Raw genomic sequence first — 14,889 nt, 5'->3', positions numbered from 1 at the left:
GTATAAATCAAGATATATTTTTTTATATGGACTCTGTGGTCTACAGATTTTAGACTGTGTTGCCTACTTCAGAAAATAAGTTAAATTCTTAAAACTCTTAAATACTAATCTATTTTCAATCATATAAAAATGTAATCATTTAGTTGGCAATATTGAATATAGTTTTAGGTCAACAATACATGGATTTTTTTCCAGACGTGTATACACACACATACATATGTAGGCCTATATGTACATATGTATATTTATAAAATATGATACTCAACAAAAACACATTATTTATACCCCCAAAGGGGCGATGTATCCTGGGGGATACAAACATTGAAAAATGCGAATTTGTATTGTTTGTGTCCTAATAAGACGGAAAATAGCAATAAATTAATTTTCCAATGTATCTATATGGGCTTGCCCTTTTTAGGGTTAAAAGTGGAATGTTATCAAAAATACATTAGAGCAGTATTGTAAAACATTATTTTTAATGTAATTTTTTTTTCTGTGATGGCAAAGCTGAATTTTCAGCATCATTACTCCAGTCTCCAGTGTCACATGATCCATCAGAAATTATTTCAATATACTGATTTGCTGCTCAAGAATAATTTCTCATTAATGTCAGTGTTGAAAATGGTTGTGCTGCTTAAAACTGGTCAAAACGTCAAAAGAACAACATTTATTTGAAATACAAACCTTTTGAAATATTATAAATGCCTTTACTGTCACTTTTGATCAATTAAATGTTTAATGCATCCTTGCTGAACAAAAATATGTGTATATATATATATATATATATATATATATTAGTATATATTATTGACCCAAACATCAAAATATTAGTGTATACTAGGGCTCCACAATAAATCGCATGCGATATTTTAAAAAATTTGCGCGAATATAAACGTGGTTTTGCGCAACTCGTCAGTGAACAACGGCTCTGTGTAGTTAATGCTGCTCAATGTGAAGGCACGCATGTGATGGAGCTTTACCGCTGATTACAGAAACGGCTTTACTGATAAGATGCGCGTTAAATATCGCATGCGATTTATCGTGCAGCCCTAGTGTATACCAAGAAATTGTGTTAAGTCAGCCAATCTGATAAGATCCAGCTGAAGGAAGTACTGCCTTATATGGACTATCACCAGATCTCACCACTTCTCTTAGCTACACACTTCCATTGTGTATTTGGAGCAAGGACGGTGATGGGAAACCTGGGATGATGATGATACAAGTGGAGGCGGCTGTTTCATCACAGCCAGCCCATCTTTGCTTTTCCTGGTCCTTTGGGGCTTCAGAATCAATGGTTTTCTCCTCTTCAGGTTGCCGTGGATTGAACCCCTAACCGTGCCATGATTCACAACGTCACATTGATGATTCAGCCTCTCCCTCTCACTGTAATGATGTGCCACGCTTTGCCCTGTGTAAAGATATATGACTTGTTTAAACGGTGCTCTCCGAGGGCTCCTTGGAGCTCAGGACTAGAGTAATTGTTAGCAGAGTGGTTGCAATAAATCAAAAGCCATCTCCTTTTTTCCTCGTTATCCTCTAATATACCACAATATGACTAGGGAGAGCATCGACTATTGCTAGAATTTGCTCGCTTCTCTCCTCGTGTCCCTAAGGACGTGAGATTTGAGTTGAGTGGGGAAGTCTCGTTCAAAGTTTGCAACAGGAAGTGTGATCGATTCACTCTTTCCTCCACAGTCGGCTGGCAGCGCTGACAGCTCTGGTGGCACAATGAGCCTCCTAATGCCCAAACTGAGCTGAGAGCTCAAGGTTAGCTCCGGGCACCGAAACCACACAATTCGCAGGAGCTAATGACATGGTGAATCATGATTTATTAGTTCAAACAACCCAGAGGATCCTCTCCACATTTTGTTTTTCTTTTAGAAATTGAATTGAATGGCAAATTTATGCATACAGGGAGACTTATTCTGGCTTCATGTCGGAATGATCGTATTTACGAGATTAGCATAAACGAACAACACCTCAATGTCGTAATTACTATTGGGGAAACTCCAGATATTCTTTGTATATACATACTACATATACATAGGTATATACTTTGTATATATACAGTATATGCAGCACATATCGTTTTTCTTATTTTATGTCAACTTGAATTAATTTTGAAATGCTAAATAATTATTTGTTTTTGTATTCTAGAATATATAATAATTATATTACATATTAGCAATATATAATTTAATATAATATGTATATGTAATAATGTAATAATAGCACAATATAAAAACAGTTCTTTATCATGTATAATTTCAAAAATTTATTATTCAATCAATTTGACATAACAATGGAAAAATTTAATATATTATTTGTTATATGTGAATATTATATGGATACACTACATATATTTTTAATTTTTGTGCAAATATTTGTTTTTATATTCTATAATATATTAAAATAATATAATAAATAAAAATAAACAATATAAAAAACAAATCTTTATCATTTCAAAATGATCTCAAGTTAACACACACACACATACAGACACTGAATAAATTATATAATTAATAGATCTCATTATTACATTTTATGGTAACAATTTAGATTACGGAACACATTCACTATAAACTAAGAGTTTTCTCAACCCTCAAACTCCTAATATGCTGCTTATTAATAGTTAGTAAGGTAGTTGTTAAGTATAGATATGGGGTAGGTTAAGGGATCTAAAATATGGTCATGCGGAATAAGGCATAAATATGTGCTTTATAAGTTCTAATAAACAGCCAATATGATACGCATTCAAGCAACTAGTTAATAATAAGAATAGATCCTTAACATAAAGTTTTCCCCGTTTTAATTTTTCTCATTAATGATAAAGGTGTTTATTTTAGTTTTTGTTTTGAATTCCAGTTTTTCAATTTGTGTCAGACTTTTAGACCCCAATATATATTAGTATTTCATTTTGGTGTTGTCTATAAAGTTATTCAAATGCAAACAAGTAAATGAACTATTAAATTTGCCCCAGAAACCCATTTTTATAACTAAAATCACTTGAATGAACATGACATCTGATCTTGTCAATAAGAACTTCCCAGGAGGACTTGAAGACAACATTACATGTTAAGAATAATCATTGCCTGAATAGGTTGTGACTCATCCATCTCTCTCCCTTAGTGTTTAGGTGGTATTTGTTGACATGCTTTAATAGTGCTGGATTGTCTTGTCAAAACAAATGATGTATTGAGTGCCTCCAGGCTGGACTTTTATTTACTTCCTGGTCCATTTGTAAACACTCCTTCTACACCTCTAATATCATCCCTCTCTCAACTTCTCTCCTCAGATCCTTGATGCTGACCAACCTTCCTCTGAGAGTCAACTCGGTGAGTATCCAAGCAGCTTCTGTTTCCTTTCACATCCTGCAGAAGTCAACAGAGTTTTCAAAAGACACCAAAATCCCACAGAAATAATTCCTGTCAGAGACTTCAAGTCGTATTTTAGTACCATTCCAGTCAGGTAACCCCGTGTTCTTATCATATTTCATTTTATGTCAACTGTAAATATCACTGATGCCTCGTCTAAAGAGAAAATGATAAGGTTTATTTTAGATGGCTTTAGTCGGCGCCGCTCTCCGTGCAGCAGGATTATATTTTAGGGCACGGCTAATTGATTTGGGTCACTGTTTGCAGTGTGCTGTACGTGTGTTTGATATTTTAGTGGAGTGAGGCGAATGAGGGTAATTCGGTATGACGTATTGGAATGAACAGATCGAAGGGGTTTATTATAATACTCATACGTCCAGCTCGCTCGCAATTGCCACGTTAAAACATCCGAACAGAAGGTGCGAAATGATTTAGGTGAAAAAAATGAGCTCTTAATTCTAGTAACCATTACAGCAAAATGGATTCTCGTGTTTTGCTTTTCTTTTGTCTTTAACAGGACTAAGAGCACTCGGCATACTAATTGCTCTAAAGGTGTAAAGGTCAATTATGATTGGTTGTCGCTGCATAACAAAGGAAATCTCGGTGGATGAGGCCAGAGAAGAAAGAGAGGAACGATCAGGATGTGTTGAAAGATGAAAGTAGATCAACAGAAATCAGGCTTTATAAAAAGCAGAATAGAGTTAAAAGTTAAGTCTGTTTGAAATTATCCTTTGTCTGACTCAAAACCAGGCAAGTATGGCAATTAATCAACTTCATGAAGTGGATGTGGAGTCAGTCGAAATGTAATGACTTCCATACATCAAACAGTTGAAGGAAGCCTAAAGTGCAGAGATGGTTATATAATTTCAATGAAGTCTCACTTTCAAAAAGGTACTTCTTATGCTTCAGCCCATAATATGATTAAGAAAACACTCAGAGCTTCTTCTTACACCGAGAGCATGACGCTGATCAATAACCTTCATGGTTTTGAAGTTCTCTTTTTTTGTCTTCTTTGTCTCCCAGAAGTGGTTGGTTGCCTGAAGCGCTTTAGGCGTATATGTCAGAGAGGCATTCGTTTGAGCTTTGTTTTCTCATGTAATGCGCACTGCAAATATAGCGAAACGTCAAGTGCACTAGCATAATCTGTAAATTATTTCTGGATATTGTCTGCATAGTTAAAAATACTGTACTTCAGACCACAGTCGACCTCGCATGGGAATATTGAGAAGTAGCTTGAAATGCATCATTCCTCCCGGAAGAAGCTTATAGGGAATATTAGAGTGTGCTTGATCTCTGATATTTGTTTTTCAGAAGGGTTTGAAGGCCTGCATGAACTCTCTCGCCATCAAAACCCAGCAAAGCAAGCCGATCATGCTTCACACATCCAGTACTCTAGAGCTGTAGTACCCGATGCCTCTTCATCCCTGTGCATAACAGTCACTTAACACAGTTACAGTTGCCATGGTGGATGGAGTGGTTGGGAAATAATGGGTTATTTGAACATTCGGATAGGGATAAAAGCATGCAGTTTTTCTGTTGTTTAGGGGCGCGTCAAACTGTAAAATTAAAAAGTGACGTTCCGAGGTGTCCTTGAGAATGTTTTATGTAACTATCTGATTGAATTTAAACTTGGGTGAAAATACTTTTTTTTTTTTTTTTTTTTTTTTTTTAATGTGCCATTGAAAGTCATCTCGAAACTCATATGGTGCATTAAGTAGATATCAGAATCTTTCAAGAGCCTAAGGGCAAGATAACAGTTCCTCCGAGTTTCATTTTCAAAACGGAGATTTTTCAGAGGGTTTAAAAATAAGGCCTTAATGATGTCGGTTTGACTGAAGTCCCTCTGAGTCTTAAAAAAAGTATATTCTCGAAATGAAAGTGACTTTGTTTTATTAATGACAACCCTATATCTGATAATAATGATAATGCTTTTTAAAGGAATGGTTTACCCAGTCATTAAGTATTTTTGTCATTATTTGCTCACATTGCTTTATCCAAAACCTATATGATGTTATTTCTTCTAAAGAACTTGAAGCAAAATTTTTTTTAGAATGTCCATTCATTTAAAAGACTGCTCAAAAGAAAAAAAGGATAAAAGGCACCAGAATATAGAATGAAATAGTTTCCCCTCCTTTTCTTGCTTAGCCTTTAAATGGGTCATATGATGTTGCTAAAAAGAACATTATTTTGTGTATTTGGTGTAATAAGTGTTCTGGAACAGTGTTGTAAATACAACTTAACCGCTGATTTCTAGTCGTGTCCTCTTTTGGAAGACCAAACAAGGTAGTTTCGCTTTCACAACGAAACACACAGAGGGCTAGAGTGAGCGGCGGCTGGAGGGCTAGAGTGAGCGGAGGCCGGCAGCTAGAGTAAGCGGTGGCGGGCGGGCTTGAGAACGGCGTGGCCAGCGGGCTTGTGGCAACCACATGTGACGACCCCGGGCTGGACTCCTCTTCGTCCACGGTGAAAGCCGATCCGGCGATCCACAGCGTGAAGTTGATGTATTTCCTCAGCGACCAGCACGGATCAGCAGATAGGCAAACAAAAAAGGCCAAACAAAGTAGTTTCGCTTTCACAACGAAATACACAGCGCCTTCACGACATGGCGGCAGCAACAATACTACAGCGAGAATAAAAGTTACGCCTTCTTTCTTTGCGTGAACATTTGGGCGGTGTTATGCAAATCTTCCCACATCGTGACATAGACATATGGGGGCGTGTTAGAACGAGCCGTTTTAGGTAGGTGTGGTTGACTCTTAACTTTTATAAAGAATATCTCTTTGGATTTGAGACTTTAGTCTTTGCAACTTTACAGATCTTCTTTATGCACCAAGAGCTTGTAACACTTCAAAGAGAAAGGAAAAATTGAAATCATATCATATGACCCCTTTAACATTCAAAACCAACACCGCTTCGGCGTTCTAACATCTCCTTGGATCAAAATGGTGCAACAGGGTGAGTAAATGATGACAGAATAGTTTTTTAGAATAATTTGTGAACTATTCCGCTAATAAATTATGGGTTGACAAGCACCAAGTCTAGAATGAAATGAAAATGAAAAGAGATTTTCAAAGGCTTGTTTTACCTAAAAAAGGGAACATTGGCTCTTAGTATCAGCTGCTCATTTTTGTATATTATTTTATCAGATGTCTCTGATTTCTCGCTTCACCATGGTTCTTCTCTGGAACATCTCCTATAGGATGAATTGCCTGAAAATAGCTTATGTAGATACAAGCCAAACCGTAATGCTGAATTACCCCGGCTTTACTTCTGCTTTATCCCGTTTTGATGGCACTTAGGTTTCATAACACAACACCTTAGATGTGCCGTGTTTGTGTTGGCGTTTTTGATTTCTAATGTGATTAAGTCTATAAATTTGATTAAGACCCAAGCCATTGTTCATACTGCAGCGCTGTCAGGTTTATTATTTGGGCATGTGCCAAGTTATTAGGAGTCTTTGCAATTTCTGCCTTGGTCATGACCAATATTATGCTGTCAGAAGCCATGCAGAGCACTTCAAACTCTGTAGTTCAGTTGAATAATGGGTTTGCTAAGATATATGGGGAGATTGGGGTAAGATGTGTCAGTGGATGAGCTATATCACCACTTTAATCTAGCAAAGTGCATCTGTCTGTCCGTCCGTCAGTTAGTCCATATCTTTCTCTATCTGTCTTTCTGTAACACTTTCTCTTACTGTCTTTCTTGAACTGTCTATCTTTTTCTAACTTTCTCTCTTCTAACTAACTTACTCACTAACTGACTGACTAACTAACCTTCTCTTTAACTAACTATCCCTCTCTCTATCACTTTCTGACTAACTCAAATTATCTAAACCTCTCAAATCAACTAGCTCTCAAATTATCACCAACTAACCCTCTTTCACATTATCACTCACTCACTGACTTACTCACTCACTGACTCACTCACTCACTCACTCACTCACTGACTCACTCACTCACTCACGCTCAAATGATCTAACACTCTCTGAAATTATTACTGATTTACTAACTCTCAAATTTTCTCTAACTATATATCTCTCAAATCAACTAACTCTCAGATTTTCACCAACTAACCTTCTTTCAAATTATCACTAACTCACTCACTCTCAAATGATCTAACTCTCTCTCAAATTATTACTAACTTACTAACTCTCAAATTATCTCTAACTCTATATCTCTCAGTTAAATTAACTCTCAAATTATCACCAGCTATAACCCTCTTTCAAATTATCACTAACTCGTTCACTCACTCTCAAATTATTACTCACTCACTCACTCACTCACTCACTCACTCACTCATTCTCAAATAATCCAGCTAACCCTCTCTCAAATTATTACTAACTCACTTTCAAATTATTAATAACATTATTACTAACTAAGCCTCTCTGAAATTATAACTCTCTCAATTGATCTCTCTGTCACTCTCTCTAACCTCTCTCAAATTATCACTAACTCTCTCAATTGATCTCTCTAACTATATATTTCTCTCTCGAATTATCTCTGTCTCACTCTGTAACTGTTGTGTGCCACAGATTTGATCATTCTTGTGACATCATGAGTCAGAAAAAGAAGCTCAGCAAATTCATATCTCTTTTCCTCCTCATCCCACATTTTTTTCCCTTACGTCTCTCTGAACTCAAGTGACCCGCATTCTTTTCTGGAATCTGCTCGGAAAAGCTCACGGTTTTGCCTCTCCTGAACAGCTCTCATCACTGCTCGTCGCCTAGTTATGCGAAAACTCTGATACGTTCTGAGTAATTAAAGCACAACTCTGCCTTTTTAAAAGTGGCGGAGATCATGTTTACTCAATCCACTTCCTTGGAGCGGCGCACAGTTTAAGACCTGATAATGAGGATTTGGAATCTTTTAAAGTGGAGCTGCCTCCAGGCCCTGAATTATTGATGCAAAGTAGGAGGTTTAAAACTGCCTTCAACGCTCATTAGTCTTCGGGTGAGATGCGTACAGGGACGGGGACTGCAGCTTTATAATGAGCACGATTAAACCGGCTCGGTCTCCATTGCCTAAGTTCAGGTGTTGGAGTCCAGGGCGGTTTTGTGATGTCCAACCCTTGCTGAGAATCATAATGGGTGTTATTCTTTTTCTTGTTCCACCAAAAAAGTGTGTCTACCTCTCTCTGCTTGCTTCCCTCCAACACACTTTTTCTGTCTCGTTTCCGAACTAACACGCTTGTTTTCTCTTATTTTAAATGGTTTTGTACGTCACTGACAGCGTTTTTAGTCAAAAATGTGACGTTTTCAAAAGCTTTTCCATTTTTAGTACAATCATTGTGGTGTAAACATAAAAGACTTCTTTCCGAAACATTAAAAAAACAAATCTTACCAACCCCAAAATTTAGGCAGCGATAGTGTATATACAGATGGGGGTCTCTGTTTTTGGGCATCCTGCTACAAATGCTTGACAAATGTCAAGTTATAAACAGTCTGGTAACACTTTAGTTTAGGGACCAATTCTCACTTTAAATAGTTACATATTAGAAAGCAGATTACTAACATATTGGTTGTTTGTTAGTACTTTTTTTAAAGTGCCCCTATTATGCCATTTCCAATATTGCCTTTCATGCAGTGTGTAATGTAGCTATATGGAGTCCAGGCGGTTTTGTGATGTCCAAACCTTGCTGAGAATAATAATGGGTGTTATTCTTTTTCCTGTTCTGCCAAAAAAGTGTGTCTACCGCTCTCTGCTTGCTTCCCTCCAACACACACTTTTTCTGTCTAGTTTTCTAACTAACACACTTGTTTTCTCTTATTTTAAATGGTTTTGTATGTCACTGACCTTTCTATTGGTGAGTTAAAAATATTATATTGACCCAGCTCACAGGTATAAAAAGATTGAGAATTAAGAAATTAGCTGTAGACCAGTATCCTTTCTGAATATATTATAAATACAAATCTTAATATTCTATAAGATTATTAAAATATATTAGGTTAATAGGTTAAATCAACTAGTCAGCCACTACCATTCTGGGGTGCGTTTCCCAAAAGCATTGTTAGCCAACTATGGTCGCAAGTTCCGTCGTTACCAACATAGTTCAACGATTCTGTGTTTCCCAAAACCATAGTTCAAACGAACATTCGCAAACAGCATCGCAAACATATGTGGTTGGAACTACAGCTCTCGACCTGTGGTTAGTAGCATAGTTTCTTGTTAGTAAGACATATGGGCTTAAATAAATTATGCTCTTTTGCACAGTAAGCAAGCTAACATGCAGTACAATCTACAGTATATATTCTATTTTATCTAAATATAAATGCATTTTAATCAATGTATTTTAGCACGTCCTCAATAAGCGCCATTTTTGAAAAGTGTGCATGTGCACAAGTGCCAAAGGGAACCCCGGAGTGTGACGTAAAAGGGAACCCGCGATGAATCAAACATCAAATAAAGCAAAATGACAGGGAACAATAAATAGTAAATTAGGTGCCATGTTCAATACAGCAGCATCTTAGAGATCTCTAATCAGTTAAATAGCAGAAGTTATTACTCCACCACATGCATGCGAGGTCATTAACAATGGTCCTATATTGTTGAACTAATGTGGTTCAAACAACGGAGATGCGACCGTGTTCGGGAAACAGTAGTGACTACTAAGTAGTTTGTTTCCACAACAATGCATCGTACTATGGTGGTTAATCAGCAAGTTACGTCGTTGCACGGGAAATGCACCCCTGGTCAGTAAGACAGTAAATTTCAAATTCTATTCATCAAAGAATTCTGAAAAAAAAATTAAGCAGAGTAATTGTTGTCTGCATTGATAATAATACAAAATTGTACTTGAGCACAAAATCATCATATTAGAATGATTTCTGAAGGATCATGTGACATTGAAGCCTGGAGTAATGACTGCTGAAAATTTTAAAAGAAAATAAATAATTTTTCTTTATTAAAGAAAACAGATATTTTAAATTGTAACAATATTTCACAATATTAATGTTTTGTATTTTAGTGCATCAAATGAATGCAGCCTAAGTGGGTGTTTACACAACACTGTTTTCAACTAAAAACTGGAAAAAAATGTATGTGTTTTGGCCATTTACTTCCACGACAAGGGTGTTTTAGGAGCCTGAAAATGCAAGCTTTTGAAAATGAGTTTTTGAAAAAGATACGTGAATTTGTGATGCATGGGTATTACATATTCAGTCCACAGGAATGCATACATGTGCAGCCACGTAGTGTTTCTTTACAAATGACATCGCCAACTACTGGCCTGGCATGCATACTACAGCGTTTTTAGTCAAAAATGTGATGTTTTCAAAAGCTTTTCCATTTTTAGTATAATCATTGTGGTGTAAACATAAAATACTTTTTTTTTTACTTTTAAAAGACTTCTTTCCAAAACATTAAAAAAACAAATCTTACCAACCCCAAAATTTAGGCAGTGATAGTGTATATACAGATGGGGTTTTTTGGGCATCCTGCTACAAGTGTCAATTTATAAGCAGTCTGGTAACACTTTAGTTTAGGGACCAATTCTCACATTAAATAGTTACATATTAGCATGCAGATTACTAGCATATTGTTGTTTGTTAATACTTTTATCGAGCACATATTCTGCATTAGGGTTGTGACGGTGAGGAAATTTTCCCACCGGTAAATCGATGTGTGATAACACCGGTAATACCAGTATCACCGTTGGGGTGTGTGTGGGGGGGGGGGTTGTTAGTTCATTTGAGGTTCCCTCTTTTCTTCGCTTTCAAATGGCTTGTAAAAGTGACGTGCGCATTTCATTTTTACTTTTAAATTAGTGCCAGTTCGGTGTTGATTCAATTCAAGCAACAACAACGTCAAACTCAGAACTTTTATTAACAAAACTAATAAAAATACACCATATATGCCTAAATAAAATAACAAATTACTTAGGCTACACAAAGGTTAAATAGGTATATAAAACTGAAAATCAGCAAACACTGTGGAACCAAATAAATAAGAAACATAGAACGTTTATTAGCAAAACGAATAAGAAAGCTTGGAGGCACGGCATATACACCGTGATGTGAAATAAAATAAATAAAATACACAAAGTTTAAATAAAGTAATCAGCAAACACTGTGGAACCAAATAAATAAGAAACGAATGTTTAAAAAAACTTCCAGTCAATAGGCTTTTCAAAATCTAAAATATTGCCAAACAGGCGCCTTTGCATTTCCTTTCTAAACAATCTACTGCCATCGTCTTGTCTTTCTCACCTCACTCTTGTCAGTCAGCTCGACTCACTCTCCTCATGTGATAAATAAAATCTGACTCCTGCTCTGTGGTGCACTGTCGTTCACGCACGGCACGCAGCATTGAGCGTTTAGTTTGTTAAAAGTGTCTGTCCTCTAACTGAACTAACCTAAATTATTTTTGTTACTATAAAAAAATCAAAACGACTGGGGTGTGGTGGCGCGGTAGGCAAATGACATAACCGGTGTTGTGGCTTAACACCGGTATAACCGAAAACACCATCTATCACAGCAAGCCTATTCTGCATGACCATATTCTACATTCCTTAATCCCACCCAATACCTAAATTTACCAACTACCTTACTAACGATTAATAAGCAGTAATTAAGACTTTGAGGCAAAAGTCATAGTTAATACTTACTTAATAGTGAGAATTGGACCTTAAAATAAAGTATAATCTCAAGACTCCTGTATTCTGTACATGAGAGCATACTGTATTTTATGTAAATGCGTCCAACGGGCTCAGGTGAACCCAAATTCAGCCTAATTTTACAGTGCTTCCTTAAGACTGATTTGTCAAATAGATGTAGATGCAAATGTAGATGCACATCCCTAATTCATATTTTCCACCGGAAAGCTTTTCATCTTAAACTTAAGATGGGCGAATATTCCGTTTTTGCGTTAATGTCCTCTTGTAGCACCTGAGGGGGCCTTAAATCTGAAAGGCTATTTTTTGCTCCGGCTGATATAGCTGGCCTTTTTTTGGTGTGAATACTCGTGCTTTTCTTAGCTTCCTCTTTTATTCCACCTCTCCCGTCTTATCTCGTTTTTAATATTTTCCTTCCCTATCATCCTTTGATCCCTTTCATTCACTCCCTTTCCCTCTCTCGCTTTCTGTGTCTTTCTTTGAACAACATATTACCCCGGTGAGTCAAAAGGGATTGGGCAGCTTTGCATACAAACTCCAAATCGTTACATCTACAGCAGCACAATGATCTGAGTCACTGGAGCACAGCCAGTTCTACACTGAAACAATCAGCTCTGGGCCAGGATGCACAACGCCACCGCTCATGGAAATGAGCCATCGACAGCCTTTCTTGTCTCCCATCACCCGCCACTGAGCGTGCAAAATCCACTCTTGACATTCTCATTGTTCCTCCGTATACGGCTTAATGGCCCCTCTTGTGTGGCTCTGTCATTTAAAAAGATGATGTCTGCTATTGTTAAAGCAACATTTAAGTCAGGAGTAGGCGAAAAATCGTGCCATTATTCTTCACATTGTTTTTAGCTTTCCATCTGGTAATCATTGTCATGCGTGATCGGCTTGATTGACGGAACAAACTCTCACTTTGTTTTTTTTTTCTTCTGGGCTTTTTGCCCCCGGTTATTCCAATTATCATTGTTGGTAGACTGCTGCTTATTTGTACATTTGACAAGTCTCAGAGGTATAGTTCATCTAAAAATGAACATTTTGTCATTACTCAGCCTCATGTTGTTCCAAATCTGCATAACTTCTTACTTTCTCCTGTGGAGGAAAATAAATTATAAAGACTGGCTGCTGGTTGCTCTTTTACATTTAATTACAAGACAGTTACAGACAAGCTTTAAAGAAATATGCAAATGCACTATAAATATTTCATAAATGTATGTGCTATTCAAAATCTTCTGAAACCATGCTTTAAATTTTAAGTTAATTAAAGTTTGAATTTTACTAATAAAAGTTATAGTTTACTGCCAGTTGAACACGAGACTGAATCAGCTGGAATACAAATCTTTCTGAACGAATCAACTGAATAATTTAAATCTGACTCAAAAGAATGATTTATTCACAAATGAACATGAAGATGTTAAGGTTTTAAATGAATAACATTTAGGTCTTTTGTAACACAAATCTGTTGAATGGCTTCAAACGGTTTTTATACTGTAATGGTGCATTATTTATCCTATTTGAATCATAAAAGCTTCATTACTTGTTCATTGTAAATGCTTGTAAAATAATATTTTCTGCTTTTTTCCACACAAGGGTTTAGAATGGCATAAGGTTGAGTAAATAATAAGAGAATTGTTGAACTATTTCTTTAAGGGCCCTGGATCGGGTTTTCTGCACCTGTTCTGCTGACGTTCAGAGATTTGACAAACCTCCAGCGGGGGCACGAGGTGACTGTCCTTTACGCTTCCCCCAGCCACCTCAGGCAATGCGAACTGTCAGCAGGGGTTTGTGCCAGGTGGATGGAGCGTACACACCACACGAATGGCCACATTTGTTTCTTTGCATTCGATCGGCCATGTGCAGAGGTGCTTTCAATGTCTTTATCGACTGAATCTGTCTCCGTAACCTTCCGACTGATGTGTGAGTCATTGGGTCTGCATGACTCCAATTAATGTCGTAAATGCCTTGTCTCTGGACTTCCTGAGTGAAGTCCAAAAAGGAAGAGAGAAACCTGAAATGGTTGGTTGGTTACACATTGCATTTTGTGCTCCTTATTCACTCTTAAAAATAAAGGTGCTTAAAGGGTTAGTTCACCCAAAAATGAAAATTAGCCCATAAATTACTCACCCTCAAGTCATCCTAGGTGTATATGACTTTCTTCTTTCAGATGAATCCAGTCGGAGGTGAGCTAATCATAGACTGAAGACCCAGGTAAACAATGAATTAATCTTTTCGGTTTCTTATAGCATTATAGTTTTGTATAGTTTGTAGTGTGATCAACGTTTGCATAAGTAGTAGACGTGTTAGGGAAGTAACACGTAACATTTTAATTATATTTTGCTAAAATGAACGAAATGACTCGAAAAAAGATTCGTTCATTTTGCTGAACGAGACTCAAAGGTCCGAGTCGGTAAAGTGATCTGAACTTCCCATCACTAGTAACAATATATTGGATCCGGACTTCGGTCTTAAAGGGGAAGCTGTCCTCTTGACTAAATCACTTTTGTAACTAGAATAAGAAGAAAATAAATAATGATAATGATAATAATTATGCCTATATATATATATGGATATGGATGGATAGATAGATAGATCTTACACAGTGAAGACTAATTAATTTACACAGTGTATTTCTTTTTTATTGTAGTTTTTGTCCTATTGCTTGTAATTAGTTTCTTGTTCTTATTTCATCACTGACTGTTTATTTATCTCCAGTGAGCTTGTTTTTTTTATTGTTATTTTCTTGTATTAGTTTGATATTGACATTGGTGACAAAGATTATGAAAATTCTATAGTATCAAAGATTTTATTATCATAAAAACCTTATTAAAAGAAAAAATAACTATCGTGATATATATATATATATATATATATATATATATATCTTTATCGAGATATAAAATTA

At 36.4% G+C, this 14,889-nt stretch overlaps 1 protein-coding gene across 3 annotated transcripts in view; it reads left to right on the top strand.

Moving 5' to 3' along the window:
* b3glcta (beta 3-glucosyltransferase a) overlaps nt 1-14,889 on the top strand; it is a 95,698-nt gene that overhangs the window by 33,326 nt on the left and 47,483 nt on the right. For all 3 annotated transcript variants that reach the window (XM_016507820.1, XM_016507818.1, XM_016507819.1), the window contains one exon: nt 3,296-3,335. In XM_016507820.1, coding sequence (XP_016363306.1) covers nt 3,296-3,335 — 40 coding nt within the window. The remainder of the gene's footprint in view (nt 1-3,295; nt 3,336-14,889) is intronic.

The sequence above is a fragment of the Sinocyclocheilus anshuiensis genome, unplaced genomic scaffold (assembly GCF_001515605.1).
Source record: "Sinocyclocheilus anshuiensis isolate Anshui unplaced genomic scaffold, SAMN03320099.WGS_v1.1 scaffold758, whole genome shotgun sequence".
NCBI classification, from domain to species: domain Eukaryota; kingdom Metazoa; phylum Chordata; class Actinopteri; order Cypriniformes; family Cyprinidae; genus Sinocyclocheilus; species Sinocyclocheilus anshuiensis.
This window is presented reverse-complemented; position numbering and strand designations above follow the sequence as displayed.